This window comes from Leiobunum rupestre, chromosome 1 (genome assembly GCF_980474605.1).
Source record: "Leiobunum rupestre chromosome 1, qqLeiRupe1.1.hap1, whole genome shotgun sequence".
Lineage (NCBI taxonomy): Eukaryota > Metazoa > Arthropoda > Arachnida > Opiliones > Sclerosomatidae > Leiobunum > Leiobunum rupestre.
Window position 1 is genome coordinate 77,353,850 of NC_143384.1, and position 19,931 is coordinate 77,373,780.

Here is a 19,931-nt window from a genome sequence, read left to right on the forward strand (position 1 = left end):
ACCTACAAAAGTAGTGAAGATGTGGGGAAGGCCTGGGCAGAAATTGCCCACGAAATTGCCTGTATATATGGGTATGGGCCTCATAAGAGCGACAGTAAAAATAAGAGCTAAGTGGACTGATTACAAAAGCACCGTTAAAAAAAGGAGGTGTCCGTTTGCCGTTTAATAAGTGAAGCTGCGTTGCACGGGATTAGAGGAGTTGATAGTTCACAAGTCAGGCACCAGGTTGGTTGTTTGTGCAAAGCTAGTGTTTTGAAATGAAACCACAATAGTCTAATTAAATTTTAATGAAAAGCTAGAAAATCCTCCATTGTAACAAGTGAAAATATTTCAGTGTAGCACGACTCATTGGCACTCCTAACTCTGGACTATTTCGGGTTACTCCCCTCAATATGCCAGCAAGTGTGGGTGGTGACGCTATAGATTTTTCACTGAAGAGACATGGTAAAATGGGCTTAGAAGTAGAATCACAGTTTCATTGGTTAAACATAATCTTGTTTAGCTTCCCAAATTGATGAGCTTGCGTGAGAAAAGAAGTTTAGAAATATGGAAGAGTTGGTCGCAGATATTGGTACATTTCAATAAGGTCACGTAAAAACTAACCAGTCCTTTACCTTATTTGTACTCTCATAAACAGATGCAAGAGCAATGGGTAGTGAAAACCCATTTCCTCCACCTAGGCCTACAATGAAACCTATAGGGCACAGTTTCTTGTTTCAAAGGCAGATCTGATACTGATATCGTTGTTCACATTTTGCCAGAACAATCTGAGTACATGATTTTCACAGGTTTAAAGCTTGGTTCACATACGTTAGCAGCTTTTCCATTTTCTCTGTGTTCTTGCGTTCCACAGCACTACAGAAGGCCGAGTGGGAAATGAGAAAATACAGAAAATTTATCCCAGAGAACCAAGTTTAACAATTTGAAAATTTAAAAAAAACTTAAATTGGGTATTAAATTTTAGTGGGAAAGACTTTTAAGTTAAAATGTAAGTACATTATAAAGTAATTTTGGGTCAAATATTCAGGGGAAAAATCTACAAAACTCAAGTTAATTTGAACGATAAAAATTGTGGCTATACCGTGGAATGTGGTTGATAAAGACTTTTGAAAATATTGATAAACTCACTTGACAGTTCAAAAAGAAGTCACAAAAGGCAAACTACCAGACACCCAGCACCTAAGCCTTCTTTAACAGCTGCTAACACCTTAGAAAAAACAGCTCAGTCAGTTGTGAATTATCAAGAAAGGTTAAATGCAATTTTGGGTTCAATACTTTCCGAAATGGTAGCCAAACGGTCACAAGATGCCTAACTTGGCATTGCATTTTCCAATCATTTAGAAAATGCAAATAGAATTCTTATTGGCATTCACAACACTCAAGTACCTGTTGAAAATCTTTACCTTGGTGTTACATCAATTCCACTTCCTAACCCTAAAACAAAAAATCATTGATATGTCTAATCTTTCAAAATAAAACTGGTGCAAATTATTAATTACTTATCTTTAGCACTAAGATTGATGTTTTCAAATATATTCAGCCGTATTCTGCGTGACCCCCTAGGCAAGAAGGGAACCGCCCTCTTGCTTAAGAAGCTCCGGTTGGCTGAAATACACAGGAAACAGTTCTCCCTCCCCCCCGTTCAAGCCTTCTTGCTTTGGCCCTTCCATTGGCTTATCAAACGTCATTACTATGACGCAAAGATGATACAGATAGTTCAGTTCAGCTTAAGGCAGTTCAATCATAGACTATTTAATATGGCCTGGACTAAGCAATAACTTAATAGTCTGTTTATTTTCAGTTCCTAGCTTAGTGGCCTGCCATCTATTCGTGACCGTAACAAATTATCTGAATTCAGTTCGCCATCTATTTGTGACCCTCACAAATTATTTACATTTAGTTCGCCATCTATTTGTAATCCTTAAAAATAAATATCCTTTTATTAGCCATCTATTTGTTATTGTTAAAAATAATTAAAAAGTTAAATAATTTTAACTATTTTTGTTAGAATTATTTATAACAAAAATTAAACATTTGTTTTGTTTTAAAATACAAATTATTTAATTTTAAATTTTGTTTGAAAAGCATAAACTCTTGACGTTTAAGTATTACTTAACCTCTTTTAATAATGTAGAATTAACATGCAATAATGGTGCTACTATTTTCAATTTGCCATTTATTTAATCCAATTAAATCGTTGTAATACAATAATTAATAAAAAAATAAATACCATTACAATACACAAAATCAATTTGTAGTATGTTGTAACTATTAATGGTATAATTTTGTCTATATAAAGTCATTTTAAAATAAAAAAATTCTCTTTTGTTGGTTTTGATTATTTGTATCACAAGCTAATAAAATTCTATTTTGAGACAATTTTCCCTTGGTAATGGGACCTAAGAAGATTAAAGGCAGAGCCTTTTCGGAGGAAGAAACCAATATTCTGGTTTCAAAGATGGAGGAACCAAACTTTTCAGAACTTCGTCAACATAAAGGTGCATTACATATCTTAATTACAAAACCTCTTGTTAATGAAAGCATGCTGGGAAGAATTTAGAAAGTTCTCGCGTTACGTTTCTAAAAACTAATTTATATATTTTGAGAGGAATTTAGCAAGTTCTTGCGTTACGCTTCTAAAAACTAATTTATATATTTTGAGAGGAATTTAGCAAGTTCTTGCGTTACCTTTCTAAGACTTATTTCATATATTTTGAGATGAATTTAGAATGTTCTAGCGTTACCTCTATAAAAATTATTTTATAAATTTTATCAAGGTGCTCTGAACACCCAGCAGCATAAATTATGGATAGAAATAACCGACGCAGTCAACGGCATTGGCTCACAAGATAGGAATCCCTCGGACATCCGCAAGAAGTGGAATTCTTTAAAATCAAGTGTTCGGGCTAAAGCCGCTTCAATAAATGCGAAGATAAGACAAACTGGTGGAGGTTCAGCATTTGATTTGCCAGAACTTTCTGAATTGGAAGAGAGGGTTAAAGCTCTAATTGCAGAGGTGTCATATGCCGGAATACCAGGTGGTATCGACACTGCATATGGTGCAGCAGCTTCTGGAAGTACAGAGTAAACATTCATATTTGTAACGTACTTTCTCAAAAATAATACAGCGTATTACATTCCAAATATTAAAGCCACTATAGTACAATTTAAATACAAGGGTAAAAGCTGAATAAAATGGTTAACTGAATAATGAGGAAAAGATAAAAAACCATTGCACGACATACAAATTAAATACAGCCCAAACATTAACATGCAAAAATAAGCAAAGCCAAAATATTTAAATACAGGCAAAACATGCGAATATGCGTAAAGCACTAATAATTACAAATTTAAATGTTTTTTTAAGGAATGATCCAGAGACCTTCCAGTTTGTGGATGAAATAGCCCTGTAATTGATAAATAATTACCAATAAATTGAATTATACGTATTAACCTTAGCTATTATACATTTCTAGCGATGGCCAATCAACTAAAGAAACTGGCGGCGATAGCAATCCTTTTCAGCGGCTATTTAATGCTGTGGCACATGACATCACAAGTGGAATTTCCATTTCCAGTAAGATTGTTATCAATTTGGACTTGTTGTTCATAGTAATACAAATGTTGTTATAGGTTTCGATGATGGTCAACAGGGTGAAAGTGTTCAAAGCTCTACACATAGCTTCCAAGAGCAGGACGAAGCCAGTACCACCCCCATTGTAGATGTTCCAAGTGCACGGCCAGAAGTGGCATCAAAAACCTCTGCTGGTAAAATATATAACATGAGTATGAATAATATTTGCAAAAAAAAAGGACAATACCTGTGGGGAGATGTTTTTATAATATCCACTACGAGACTGATTTGAGAACACTTTCCTCAAATCAGTTTCTGGCTGCTTGGCCGTCATCAGTCCACTTGAAGCTCAACCCTATTCTTCTTATAGTTCCGCCTTCAAGGAAACGTACTCTCCCGTTTAAGGAGAGAATTGGTGATGCCCTGGACGGTTTTGCCTCGGAGGAAAAAAAGCTTGCTGTGGAAATTGTGGAGTTGAAGGAGACTCAGCAAGAAATAAGGGACTCTTTGATTCGAGTAGCTGATACCTCGGAGAGGAATGCTTCAGCTCTTGAAGTAGTGGCCGAAAGTTGTAAGAGGTTCGCGGATGCCCTTGAAAGGTTGGTGGCTTGTGAAGAGCGAAAGACCGAAGCAATATGCCAACTATTGCTAGCAATCACTGCTGGTCAACTGCAGCCACCTGTTGTGGTAGATGAGTCGTAAATTTAATTTTTGTGGTAATGATGCCCGAGGATTTAGGCCTGAACCCAATTTCAGTTATTGTAACTAAATGTGGTGATGGGATACCTCGTTAAAAAAAACGCACCATTATTTCTACCTCGAGGGTGGTGTGGAAATGAAATAACTCATATGATTTTTTATTCATAAAAATGTTAAATAAAATTTGATGATACCTTTAGTGTGCGATACAGAGGTCTACAAGCTGTTGTCGTAACAGTCGTCCACGTTCGAGAAAGTTGTCCTCTCCCACTTCCTCTAACTCGTCATTTTGCATTTCATGGGCCGCAGCAATCCTGAGTACATCTGCAGCTACCTGTGCTGTAAGTAAAAGCCAAAATGTTTCAGAAATAATTAACATTCAAGGTCTTAATATTTAACAATTTTTATTTACCAGGTGCTACAGGGTGAGGAACGTTGTTGTCAATGCAATAATTGTGCAAATAACAACAAGCTGTGATAATTTCACAGACTTTTGCTGGCTCATAACACAAATGTCCTCCACTTTCATCAAGACACCTAAATCTTGATTTTAAAACGCCATTTAGACGTTCAATAACATTTCTTCCTATTATATCAACATCTTTTGATTATTTGGAAACTTACAATAATAGTTACACCTTACCTCGTTTATGTCTGTTATTAAATTCTAGCTCATTTGGTGTAACAGCATCCAAGATGGGAGTTATCAGCCAAGGTTGCAGTCCGTAACCATTATCACCAAGTAAATAACCTACAGGAATTCTGCCATTAACAAAACTTTGGAATAACCCACAGTTACGCCAAATGAAAGAATCATGTATGCAGCCAGGCCAACGAGCAACGACATTAAGAATCCTGAGGTTATTATCACAGACTATTTGGACATTGATTGAGTGGTTTCGATGTCGGTTAAGATACTCTACAGCATTTTCACTTGGTGCCTTTATATTCACATGGGTACAATCAACTGCTCCTATGATATGCGGTAAAGCACACCTATGCAAGAATGACCTCTGAAATTATGAAAATTTGTAATTGTGTGACCATCACAGTAAAATGTAATAAAACATACCTTAATTTCTTCAACCGTCTCAGCGAATACAGGAAACACGCATGTGTTAGGCATAGTTTCAATAATAGCTCTGGTAACTCTATTTATTGACCTACTAACAGATGGTTGGCTCATTCCAGTTTCATAGTTGCTAGCTACGATACGTTGGAAAGAGCCAGAGCCATAAAATAGTAAGGTCGATAACACTTCATCTTCAACACTCAGAACATACTGGTTGACATCTTGTTTTATCAAATTTGTCCTTAATAAATCGCATAAACGACGCACATCACCTTTTTCCATACGGTATTGGGAAAGAAATTCCCTATCCGGCATTTCGAAGGCATCGCGGCGTTCTCTTCTATAAATTTCATTTTCTTCTAAGCCTAACGCAGCTAGTGCGGCGACAGCAGCAACAGCTCCGGGAAGCGCCATAATGAAAAGTGATAACAAAATGGCGGAACGAGCGCCGGAAGTCAAAATGTTACGTAACACTCATGACGTAACCACAGCCAATAGAAAAGCAAAGGCAAGAGAATTCCCGCCAAACATTTCAGCCAACCGGAGCTTCTTAAGCAAGAGGGCGGTTCCCTTCTTGCCTAGGGGGTCACGCAGAATACGGCTGATTATCATCCTTTCATATGCATTATTTCCATCTATTTATATTTTGTAAACCACTCTATAAACTCATTGTTCATTATGTAACTCTTTCATTTTTCACAGCTGTTATTTTTTTTACTCTGATCAGCTAGTTTTTTTTCTAATAAGAAGCCTCCATCTACCCACCAGATTTTTTTCGCAAAATAAAAGGCGCTCTTTTTGAATTTTTAATTATTCAAATAAATTACCATGTTTTCTTTTACTATATTTTTTTTATTGGCGAAGAGCAATTAATTTACATTGAAAAAATATTTGAAAGTAATCGACGAATAACATATTATTGAACCAGTAATAAATAACAAAGAATAATATCACAAGAGAACAAAATCATTGGAGTTATTAGAGAAACTAGAGTTTTTAGTTCCAAAATTAGAATCCTTGATCACGTGATTACATTATAAGAAAATTTGTTCTACAAGTATGTCCCCAAATTAAATTTAATAATGGGAGAGGGCGGTTTTAATTTTAAAAATCAAATCATATCGTAGAAAACTGAAATTATTCTTGATGTAAATTTCTTTGTCCATTCAAGTTTTCCACCAATTGATTTAAAATTTGATTAGCCCGAGCATGTAATTGAGCATTAGTGAGTTGACATGGGGGATCCTGTTCGCTTGTGCCATCTCGTTCTTCTACCATTGCCTCGGGCATTTCCACACCCTTGTCAAGGTAGAAATTGTACAAGATGACACAAGCGAATACAAATTTTCAAACCTTAAATCTGGGGCATACAGCAAATTGCCTCCTTAATCACTCCATGATCCTTGATACTGTGTATCTCTCGCCCATGTGGCCGTCACCCACTGTATACTTCCAGTCACGTAAAAATTGAAGCAAATAAGTATCTATAGAAAATAACAATGATTAGAAGTGGCAACATATGAGCATTAAAGAGCAACAAAAGGTAGGAAAATGTTAAAAGACCAAATTATTTTACAATGTTTTACACTCGGTTATTTTCCCTATGCAAATTTTTTATCCTCCGATGGTACATCTCCTAAAAACTGACCCTATACCACAAATTTTCTCTGGTTTTGTTTTGCACCCCTAGCTCATGAAAGGGGTGAGGTATCTTCCTTCCCAGATATTTTCTTCAAACTTTGCCCAATCGCTTTTCTTACTCATTTACTACTCAAAATCTAAGCCTAGATAAATATCAGTTTTGAGTATGAAAGAGTAGGATTAAAATATGTATTCCAAAAGGTTGTACAAAGAGTTAACAGAAGTGTTTGTCATATAACCGGTGTTAAAGCACATAATAGTAGTAAAAAAAAATTACATAGTGATAAAAAATATATTCCTACCTGGGAAGCTGCAGATAGTGGTCTCAATGCTTCATGGTCAAGGTCGGGCCTTGGCTCTTTCAAAAGTTTAATGAATACCCTTTTTGGAAGTCGATAATTTGCTAAAAACTCTGTCTGACCAAAGGGTCTGGTCTCTCGTGATAAATACACTCATTTCCAACTGGTTCAACAACGTTTATTCCTTGATTAATTTCCTCAACTCTTCGCATCTCGAGCAGAGTGACAAACTCCGCCATTTTTGTTATCAATATTTCGCATCGTTTACGTCTTTACGAGACCTCCAGAGCCACGGCCGTCTCGAGATCTGCTTCGCGCTCATAGCGGCCCAGGCAAAGATTTCCTCTCCTATGTATTTCCGCGAATACCTTCTTTTAACACTAGGAGCGCTGTCTGAGCCCCCCCTTAAATGTAAAAAATTAGCGGGATATTTAATAGTTTTCTATGGCGGTAAATTCAACTAGTTAATCCTTTTTGCATTGTTTTTCAAAAACTTCTGGAAAGTTTGGGATATACATCTTATGATTTGATCTTTATCTAATAAGTTTTCATTTAAAACATTTATTTAATTAAAGTAATATGCTTATATTGAGTTTTATTAGTTAATTGCTAAGCCTAACCAAAGTTTCTTTTGTTTTTCACAATTTTCAAACCAGTATTCGCATTTTTTATCAGAATTTTAAATAAATAACCACAATATTATTCATATTATTTAATAAATACCTTTATTATTCTTTAAATTAAGTTCACATTTCTCAAACTTAAGTTTTAAAATATTGCCTATTTTTAATTTGCAAAAATGCCCACCACAAAAATTTGTTGTGTTCCATTCTGTGAATCTAAAGGCCTTTTCACACTAGCCAAGTTTTTGACCCAACTAGATGAGTCAACTTGAGTTTAGTCAACTAGTTGGTTCGTGTGAATAAACGTTCGATGAGTGGATCCACCAAAACAGTACGCGAGAAAAAAATGGATAACTGATCCATTTTTGCTGACTCAGCAGTTTGATTGGAAAAGTTGGCTCGTGTGAAAAGGTCTTAAGAAGAATATCAATGTATAATTTCATCAGTTTCCAGTTGATGAAAGTTTATGCAAATTATGGACTAAGAACATATCTAGAAAAGATTTTGGGGTCAATGAAGCTTACGCATCACGCAAGATTTGTTTGTAGTGGGACATTTTAAGGAAAGTGATTACTATCAAGGTCTAAAGATCCGCAAATATTAGAATAACTTCATTGTCTACAATATCTTGCGTGTCATACCTCCTTAAATCTGGTTTCCAGTTTGTCTTGACAAGAAATTTAACGAGCGATGCTATTGAAATGTTTTTCAGCATTCTCAGGAAAATGGCTGGAGGGAATGACATGCTTGATGCAAGATAAACTATATTCAGTTTGGAATCCTACCTTAAGAGAGGCACTATATCATTAACAAAACCTAAAACATCTAACGTTCCCCAAGACAGCTTCACAGATCTATCAGCCATGATTGATACTAGACTCGATGGATTTTCAACTATTTTTAACGGCAATGAAGTTACGTTACCATCTGAAGTTATGAGTACCCAGATACACAGAGATGCACCTTACGGCTAGCAAGTATCGCATACTTGGCTGGTTATGTAGTACAAATCCTAGAGGAAAAACATTTTTGCGAATTGTGCCTTGAAAATGTATCACAGCCTAATTCTGACTCACCATTAGTTGGATTGATAAAATTGTCCGACAGAGGAAACCTTAGGTATCCGCAGCAAAGCTTTATCATGTTAATGGCTATAGTAACAACATTCATAGAGAGAGCTGTACCCTATCTCCGGGTTCACCTGCCATTTTAAAAAAACATTGAAATCCACTTGTGGCCAAAAATTGCTCTATGCCCTTACATCCAATGTGATTTGAATAATAATCACCGAATGAAATTGCTGATTTAATTTGTTGAAAGGTCGTACTTCCAATTATCACAAATATTACCAAAACTCTGTCCGCAAAATTTGAGAAAGTGAAAGAACTTGTGCATAAGCCTCTTTCTTGAAAAGTACTCAAGTTGTAAATTTTAGTTTTCTAAATTTTTAGTTGTGTATCATTCAGTGGGAAATTCACATAGGTTTATTATATTTATCAGATTTAAGTACCTTCCAAGTTTCCATCACTATTTTCATTCATAGTGATCTTCCAAGTGTCAGTTAGTTAATTAAAATTCATTTATTTCACTACTTTAATTAAAATAAATTTTTAAACATTAATACAAAACAAAGGCCTCTGGAAGTTACTACATAGCAAAAATACAGCTGTAAGGAGAACCACGTGTTTATGTTTACATTTATATACAGAAAACGTCGACGGCGACTTCTGGCTCCAGAATGACCAAATTTTAATAACGTTTTTCAAAACTTTACTTTGTGTTAAAAAATCTCACGAGGTGTTTAACTTTTTTATTATTAATTAACTTAAATATTACTAAAAAAATATTTTACAAAAAATTACACATTACGCGATAATAATTGAAATTCCAAAGTTCCGCGCAGTTCCTCCCATTCGATAACATGGCTGCGAATTTTCTCAAGGGGGGGCTAGACTAGCGCCAGAAAACGATGTGAGAAGTTTTTGAACTAATTTCCCATACGCGATTTTCGTACAATCGCCTGGGCCGCTATGAGCGCGAAGCAGATCTCGAGACGGCCGTGCCAGAGCACTCGTATCTTTACGAGCGAAAGTCACTCGTAAAGTTACGAGCCTATTGTCTCTGCACACCATTTTCGCGAAAAAAATCGTAAGTTCTTTGGCCACGCCCACTTCCTCGTAAATTTACGAGGATTGTAAAGTTACGAGAGTGAAAAAACGTCTCTGCACCGGGCACTTAAATTGTAAAATATCGAAAACAAGAAATCCTTGTTTATCTTTTTTTAAGTTTCCAAAGGAAAAAGACTGGTAAATTCGCATTTTCATTAGATAGGCTTATTGGCATATTAACTTAATATAAATTTTAGTTCTATTTTGTGGCTGAAAAATGTAAATAATGATGGGCTTACAAATAAAACTACGGAATATTTACACGTTAACCATAGAATTTGCGCGAATCATTTCATTGATGCCAGTTTCCTTAATATTAGAACTAAAAATTTCAGAAAATGGTAATTTCAATTCAAGCCTTGCTACTCCTCTGGGAAGATCTAAAGGATAAAACCATAATTAAGTTTTTATTAACGGACAGGATTAGCCAAGATTTTGTAGATAATTTTCTTGGATCTATAAGACAGAAAGGAGGCAACCGCGAGTCCGTGATCATCCCAATCCACAACAATTTCGAGCTGCATACAGGGCGGCCTCTGTGAATAATCTCTTGAAACCACCGGATTCTAATTTTGAAAATCTTGTAGTCTCGCAAAGCCAGGGGCAATGTTCCGATGAAGACTTAGAATTTTGTAATTCTATTGGAAGTCCAAACCTGCTAAAACAAAATGTTCTTAGTTACATTTCAGGATATCTAATTCACCGCTGCTACTCAAACCTTCAATGCTCTTCTTGCATAAGTCAACTCAAAAAAGACAATCCAATTGTTGACCCAACAAATCTGCTCTTTTACTTTCAAAACAGCAAAGAATTCTTCAATCAGCTGCTCAGCAGCCTCATCGTACCAACTGATAGTTTCTTCAAATTTGTAACGGAGACAAATGAAGTATTTGACACCAGTTTTAAGCTTTTATCGCACATGACAAATATTAAAGGACGTTTGGAGAGATTCATCATTCAAAGAATTGACAATAAATATTTTAAAGCTAATGAAGATTCTCCATGTGCAACTGCATACCAAAACATGATATCTTTTTTCATAGAATTCTGCATACATAGTTCCCTTAAAAAACAAGATCTCAACCATGAATACATGAAAACCCAGAAAAGATTAGATAGGAAACTGTTAAAAATACAACATTAATCTCATTTTACCAACTTCAATGTTTCCTCGTATTTTTTAATTTATAACGCTCTGTTCTCGTTAAGCCTCGGCCATTTCATAAAATTTCCAATGAATTTCCTTGGTTAATCAAACAAATAATTATTTTAGTATCAAAATATTATAAATAGTCCGCTTTCTTGTACTTACGTTTCTTTATTTTTCATGGAATTGAATTTTATTAATTTTAAATTAGCATAATTCAACTATGTTTAACAGCCATGACTGATGAAAAACTTTCCGGATGTTTACAAAATTTAAAAATTTTCCAGTAGCGACATCGTGTGTCGGATAGTATCGTAACCTCTCCTATAGGCGCGCGCTCTCAAAATCTTGTACGAAATTTTAACGTTACGGGAATAGGAAGAGACGCCTCTTATAATCTTTACACTCTCTGGTATTACTCCAATAAGTGTTACACTTATTTGTTTCTTTCGGTCATACGTTGTAAGCATCGCCATCTATCAATTAGGTCTTCCAATCTATAACAATTTTACATTAGAAGTTTTTTAAATAACGCAGCATATTATATGGGATTTAAATTTCGCGCGGTCAAGTTGTCACTTCGCGCCACCTATCAATTAGGCCTTCCAATCTACAACAATTCTAGACTAGAAGTTTTAAAACAATATTATGAACTAGAGGATGGCGGAGACTGTTGAGTCGTCAGTTCTGGAAGCTTAGGGTCGTGAGTTCGTATCTCGTTCACGACGGTTTTTTAAAAATCCTCCCTTGTGGGCCCCCTTTTCCCTTCCTGCCCCAAAATGGGTCTTACAGCTGGGAGCGGCGGCGGCGGCGTGACCATCTAGAAAATTTCATTACCACCTATGTGAGGCAATGAAATAAAAACCAAAGATAAAAATATAAGATCAAAGAATAGACAAAAAAAAACATTATCTCGATCAGAAAAAAAAACATACGACCCTTCTTTTGCCTAAAACCTAGATACATATTATATTAAAAAACGAGTATCCGAAAAAAATAAACTTACTGACAATTAAAGAGTTTAACAACGTCATTGAATAATATATTACAGATTTATAACACAACGTAAAAGGAATCAATGACACAGCGGCAACGAATCAAAGTCCTAAAATGGCGCTCCCGGTTCAATTCCCGACGAAATAAAAATTAAAAAACAAAGTTCAATAAAAAATTTCCACAGATATTGTATTCATCCGTTTAGTAACAAAACCCGCCTTATCATACTGGTTCCTTTACTTTAACATTTTCCCTAAGGAAGTTCAATTCCTGATCACGATCAAATTTTACGTTAAAATACTTAAATATTTAATTAAATATAAGATTAATATAATTTATAAATATTTAATTTATATAATTTATAAATATTTAATTAATATAATTTATAAATATTTAATTTATATAATTTATAAATATTTAATTAATATAATTTATAAATATTTAATTTATATAATTTATAAATATTTAATTAATATAATTTATAAATATTTAATTAATATAATTTATAAATATTTAATTAATATAATTTATAAATATTTAATTAAAATAATTTATAAATATTTAATTAATAAAATTTATAAATATTTAATTAATATAATTTATAAATATTTAATTAATATAATTTATAAATATTTAATTAATATAATTTATAAATATTTAATTAAAATAATTTATAAATATTTAATTAATAAAATTTATAAATATTTAATTAATATAATTTATAAATATTAAAATAATATAATTTATAAATATTTAATTAATATAATTTATAAATATTTAATTAATATAATTTATAAATATTTAATTAATATAATTTATAAATATTTTATTAATATAATTTATAAATATTTTATTAATATAATTTATAAATATTTTATTAATATAATTTATAAATATTTAATTAATATAATTTATAAATATTTTATTAATATAATTAATAAATATTTTATTAATATAATTTATAAATATTCAATTAATATAATTTCTAAATATTATATTAATATAATTTATAAATATTTAATTAATATAATTTATAAATATTTAATTAATATAATTTATAAATATTATATTAATATAATTTATAAATATTTAATTAATATAATTTATAAATATTTAATTAATATAATTTATAAATATTTAATTAATATAATTTATAAATATTTAATTAATATAGTTTATAAATATTTAATTAATATAATTTATAAATATTTAATTATATAATTTATAAATATTTAATTAATATAATTTATAAATATTTAATTAATATAATTTATAAATATAAGATTAATATAATTTATAAATATTTAATTAAAATAATTTATAAATATTTAATTAATATAATTTATAAATATTTAATTAATATAATATATAAATATTTAATTAATATAATTTATTAATATTTTATTAGTATAATTTATAACTATTTAATTAATATAATTTATTAATATTTAATTAATATAATTTATAAATATTTAATTAATATAATTTATAAATATTTAATTAATAAAATTTATAAATATTTAATTAATATAATTTATAAATATTTAACTACTATAATTTATAAATATTTAATTAATATAATTTATAAATATTAAATTAATATAATTTATAAATATTTAATTAATATAATTTATAAATATTAAATTAATATAATTTATAAATATTTAATTAATATAATTTATAAATATTTAATTAATATAATTTATAAATATTTAATTAATATAATTTATAAATATTTAATTAATATAATTTATAAATATTTTATTAATATAATTTATAAATATTTTATTAATATAATTTATAAATATTCAATTAATATAATTTCTAAATATTATATTAATATAATTTATAAATATTTAATTAATATAATTTATAAATATTTAATTAATATAATTTATAAATATTATATTAATATAATTTATAAATATTTAATTAATATAATTTATAAATATTTAATTAATATAATTTATAAATATTTAATTAATATAATTTATAAATATTTAATTAATATAGTTTATAAATATTTAATTAATATAATTTATAAATATTTAATTATATAATTTATAAATATTTAATTAATATAATTTATAAATATTTAATTAATATAATTTATAAATATAAGATTAATATAATTTATAAATATTTAATTAAAATAATTTATAAATATTTAATTAATATAATTTATAAATATTTAATTAATATAATATATAAATATTTAATTAATATAATTTATTAATATTTTATTAGTATAATTTATAACTATTTAATTAATATAATTTATTAATATTTAATTAATATAATTTATAAATATTTAATTAATATAATTTATAAATATTTAATTAATAAAATTTATAAATATTTAATTAATATAATTTATAAATATTAAATTAATATAATTTATAAATATTTAATTAATATAATTTATAAATATTAAATTAATATAATTTATAAATATTTAATTAATATAATTTATAAATATTTAATTAATATAATTTATAAATATTTAATTAATATAATTTATAAATATTTAATTAATATAATTTATAAATATTTAATTAATATAATTTATAAATATTTAATTAATATAATTTATAAATATTTTATTAATATAATTTATAAATATTTTATTAATATAATTTATAAATATTTTATTAATATAATTTATAAATATTTAATTAATATAATTTATAAATATTTCATTAAATATAAGATTAATATAATTTATAAATATTTTGTTAAATATAAGATTAATATAATTTATAAATATTTCATTAAATATAAGATTAATATAATTTATAAATATTTAATTAAATATAAGATTAATATAATTTATAAATATTTAATTAAATAAAAGATTAATATAATTTATAAATATTTAATTAAATAAAAGATTAATATAATTTATAAATATTTAATTAAATATAAGATTAATATAATTTATAAATATTTAATTAAATATAAGATTAATATAATTTATAAATATTTAATTAAATATAAGATTAATATAATTTATAAATATTTAATTAAATATAAGATTAATATAATTTATAAATATTTAATTAAATATAAGATTAATATAATTTATAAATATTTAAAATGATGTAGAATAAATTATAGTACCTAACGTTATAACTTTGTAAAGGACATTCGACAAAGCTGTTTTTTAGAAAAACACCGTAACTTAACAAGCGTTGGGGGTTGAGTGGTTAGAGTAAATCTCTTGCACGAGGCAGACCCGGAATCGATTCCCGGCCGGCGCCAGGAAATCACAAATTGATACTAAGACGAATACCGTGTACAATTGGTGGAAACCCTGCCATTGGACGTTGAGAGGTTGCATAACACTCAGCACTCGGTCCGTCCCAAAGTCATTAAGAAGAAGTTGGAGAAAAAACGCCCGTACAAACACAACCGACTCAACATCCACAACCATCATAACACAAACACAACAAACTCAACATCCACAACCGTCATAACACGAACTCAACATTCAAAACCTACACATAAACATTACAATCACGAAATATCCAATCAAACTGAGTTAAAACTGTCGCGTCGGTGAGCGTGGACGAAAAAAAGACCATCCAAACCAAACCAAACCCAACCGCAAATCAATCCGTTAACGCTCACCGTCACACGGTGGTTTTGCCAACCCTTCGAGAAACTGCGTACGCAATGATTAAAATTTGCTCGGAAACTGGGAACGCGTTCTCAGGACAGACAGACAGACAGACACACAGACGGACAGACACGGTGATTGTATAACCCCTCCTAGAGGACTTTGTCCCCTCGGAGAGGTAAAACCCTAAAGTAACCTAACAAACCCCAACGTAACCTAACCTAAAGCAACTTAACGAATTTTAACGTACCTTTACTTAAATTAACCTAACAAACCGTTACCTAACGTAACCAAAAGTAACCTAACAAATCGTAACGTAACCTAACCAATCCTAAAATAACCAAAAGTAAAATAACTTTACAAATCCTAACGTAACCTTACAAATCGTAACGTAACGTAACCAATCCTACCGTAACCTTACATATTGTAAACTCACCTAAAGTAATCTAACCAAACCAAAGGTAACCTAACCTAAACTAACCTATCCTCGTAATACTTAAAGTATTAGAATCTTCCTTACTGAAAACAATTAAAACTATTTTTTTGAAAAATAGTTAAAATTTAAACTTTTACAGCGAAGACAAAACATTCGGACATATGAAACTGTTAGATCATGAAATTAAGACATAAAAACCCAATTATTTTTTTATTACGCCAAATGAATTTCGAAATTTGAAATCGATTAAACGCGACTATCCCGACAGAAATACCAAAGGTTATATTCCCTTTAAAACTTGAACAAATGAAAGTTATATGAAAGACAGACACTTACGTGTCTACTCGATCTCTCCAGACATTCACACTTCAAAGGTGGGTGAAAACTCGGAACAACTCCTTCTGGGTTTGAGTTTACAAGTTCTCTCCCCACTGATTTATAGTTTCCCCCGAGCTCTTCGGTTCCCCCTTCCATAAAAACGTCTTTAGGTTAACGGTAATAGTTAGTGTAGGGAGCTGTTGGCTCGATCTCGTGGCATGCAGGGCTTGCCACCACCCTCCTACGCATTGTAACCCGGCCACCTGAATTAAGGGCTTCAAAAGTCACATGATGACTTAGGCCTAAGGTGGTGCCTTGGGTATTAGCCTAGCTGATTATTATTAAAAAAAAGGTCACCTCCTAAATTTTCTACTAGGGACAGCACATGTGTTTGTCCCCCCCTGCAATATTTAGAATTTTTGTTTTACAACTATTATGAAGAAGATAAATTTGTTCTTTAAAACTTTTAACAACAAAGTCAGAGCGAATTCAAATTCAACTTGGTTCATTTGTCGTTTATAAGGACTCATTCAGAGTGTAGGTAGAAGTTTCGCCGCTATTGGCTGAGCAGACCAAGAATTATAATGAAGACTCTTCATTATAGTTTTTGGTCAAATTGAAGTAAAATTTCCAAATATTTGTCCACTTTCATAATATCATATATTGTGGAGCACCTCGCTCGCTCGGCATGTGAGGATCGCTTCGCTCGCAATGTACCCCCCAAACTGAAAAACGTTCCTACGCCTCTGTTCAGAGCAATACATTCAATAGGTGTATTCATAAAATATAGCTATGTTGCAACCCCCCCCCCCGACAAAAATTGCCACTCAGTTAGAGGTCGGTAACGGTTAATCATTATCCATGTTTAAATTGATTTTTTCGGGAAAAAAATGTAAACAAAGAAATTTACCGGTTAATATTTGGGAAAATGATTAAAAAACATGTATTATTCGTAAAATTTATGGTTTTTATCGAAAAAAACGTCTTTTTTCCGATTAATTTTACAAATTTATCAAAAAATTAATCGGATAATACAGAAATATAAATTACTTGATCAAAACGTTTTACGAATAATTTTGAGAGATTTATTTATTGAATAAAAGTTAACCATCCCCGACCTCTACACTCAGTCTTTAATGGGAGTTCAGTTCAGTACGTTCCAGTTCTAAAGACTTCGGTGCGACTCGCATGAATGAAGGTCACCAAGCTGGCAAACGAGTTTTCCGAAAAATCAATAAAAACCAAAAACTACAGACCGTGACATGTCCCTTCCTAGAATATATCACCTCCTAGGCTGTTATTTGATAGGGATTTTATGAAAACACCTATTTAAACCATATTGTTTTCCTTTTCGCTCTTGTTTTATTGAAACAAAGCCTCGTCGCAGCCATGCGCATCACGAAAGTACGCAGGATACAGCGTAGTTTGCGTTTGCAACGTGACCTACTGCGACACTTTTGACGCCATCTAACCCAGGGGCGGCTTAAGGGCCGGGCAACCCGGGCAACTGCCCGGGGCGCCGTTTTGAGAGGGGCGCCAAAATTGAGTTGTGCGCCTTTTTAGTTTACACCAAGAATTGGATTTGTTTATAAAATTTTTAAAGAAAGCATAACATAATTTAAAAATCTTGAGCTAATTAGAAATACAAACCGTTTTCCCAACCAAAATGTCCAACATCGTCGATGATCGTTTTTTTTTTGCGACTATTTATTTTAAAATAGTAAATAAACCATAATATTACGGTCCATAGTTCTGACGGATAAAGCATTTTCCTGGGATTTTCATTATAAACCAGGGTATATAATATGAAGAAGAAAAAGTGGTTGGGCGATACTACAAGAATAGAAGTGTGTCAGAATTTTTAGCCCGGTGTACCTAGCAACAGGGGGCATACCACCGGAGGACTATCATCATAGTGCCCTACGCCAGCGTCTCCAAGCCCGGACAGGTGACAAATCTAGCATGGGTAGTAGCGTGGGGCTAGCCAGTAAGAATTTGCCTGTATACCGATTACGTAATCATTAATGAGTTCAGATGATTACGATGAGTACAGAATGATTACGATGAGTACAGAATGATTATGATGAGAAGATAATGATTACGATGAGTACACAGGCAACCCAAAACTTTAAAATTGTTACAGATGAGTAATTGAGTACAGGATAATTCCAATGAATAAGCGTGATTACAGATGATTACGCACTTTACAGATGATTACGCACTTTACAGATGATTACACGTGATTACAGATGAGTACGCGTTATTTCATAATGATTACGGTGATTACAGATGAGTACGAAGATTACAAATGATAACGGGATTAAAAATAAGTACAAAAGATTACAGAAAAATACGTAATCATTACAGTTAGGGTGTACACCGATTACGGGAAGTCGATAGCCCCTAGGGTAGTAGTACCTACTACTTATGGTCGGACCTTTGACGCAAGCCACTCAACCCAGCAGAAGGTGCAGCAATGGGTGGACCAATTCTCACTTCGCACACAGCCGTGCGAGTAAGAGTGGATGCTATAGCAACTCCTTCCGACACCCTACCTACGTAGGTAAAGAGTCATACCCTTTGTAGAGAGCTCCTAAAGGGGAACGACGGGACACAGCGGTCCACATAACCCGGCACAGCTGGCCACGGAGATCGCGGTGTGACTCCATAAGGCCGGGAAACAGGACCAACGTGCCCTCACACGGAGGCCGGCCACCCCACAGCAGGCTACCCAATCCGCCGAGGCGGCTAGCTTACACGGACCCTCTCCGTTAGCCTGAGTCGAAGCTCAGTTTCCAGCCAAACCTGGCCGAAGTCGGAGGTGGAGATAGGACCATTTGATCAGAGCTAACATCTCCCAGTGCGCCACCGCCCTTATGGGTTACAAGAGCCGGACCCCGACTCCGCGGTAAACCCACCAGTTATTGCACACTCTAATCAATTTAGGGCCACAAGAATAGAAGGAAGCCCAAAGTAATACAGTACTTCTATGTACTTGCTTGCTATTTCGTTGTCCATTTATCCAGCTTTATGATAAATAAACTAGCAGGCCATTTTCAAGAATTCTATTTGTTTCTTAGACTATTATGAACCTGCATTTAATATTCTAAAATGCATTTAAATCGTTTTCGATGGCTAGTTCTTAAGCAGCCTATCGGTACGATTTAATCTGTCGTGTGTCCGTGGTTACCGTTAGTCTCTTCTATTTTACGCGCACGCGCAGAAAGCCATTTATTACTTTCAGTTAAATAGTTTTTGTTAGATAGATATTAATTAGAGTCACGTTGAATTGAATTAAGATGTCCGAGAAATAGAAGCATTCTGGTTCTTTTTATAAAA

At 31.7% G+C, this 19,931-nt stretch overlaps 1 protein-coding gene and 1 long non-coding RNA gene across 2 annotated transcripts; one reads left to right on the forward strand and one right to left on the reverse strand.

Moving 5' to 3' along the window:
* Positions 1-271: 271 nt before the first annotated feature.
* LOC149966683 (uncharacterized) lies at positions 272-1,501 on the reverse strand. Its single transcript, XR_016480367.1, has 4 exons — positions 1,276-1,501; positions 1,129-1,207; positions 615-855; positions 272-519 (listed from the first exon to the last, which is right to left on the reverse strand). It is a non-coding gene; the product is annotated as an uncharacterized LOC149966683 (long non-coding RNA).
* Positions 1,502-2,392: 891 nt separating this feature from the next.
* On the forward strand, positions 2,393-4,276 carry LOC149966684 (uncharacterized). Its single transcript, XM_090167573.1, has 6 exons — positions 2,393-2,498; positions 2,778-3,084; positions 3,368-3,409; positions 3,477-3,577; positions 3,634-3,768; positions 3,945-4,276. Exons 1-6 carry the CDS (start codon positions 2,393-2,395, stop codon positions 4,274-4,276), a joined length of 1,023 nt encoding a protein of 340 aa, XP_090023699.1.
* The last annotated feature ends 15,655 nt before the right edge of the window (positions 4,277-19,931 follow it).

Coding starts and splice junctions, on each gene's coding strand:
- LOC149966684 (XM_090167573.1), top strand. CDS start 2,393: ATGGGACCTAAGAAGATTAAAGGCAGAGCCTTTTCGGAGGAAGAAACC. Junction 3,410..3,476: donor TTTGTGGATGAAATAGCCCT/GTAATTGATAAA, acceptor ATACATTTCTAG/CGATGGCCAATCAACTAAAG. Junction 3,578..3,633: donor AAGTGGAATTTCCATTTCCA/GTAAGATTGTTA, acceptor ATGTTGTTATAG/GTTTCGATGATGGTCAACAG.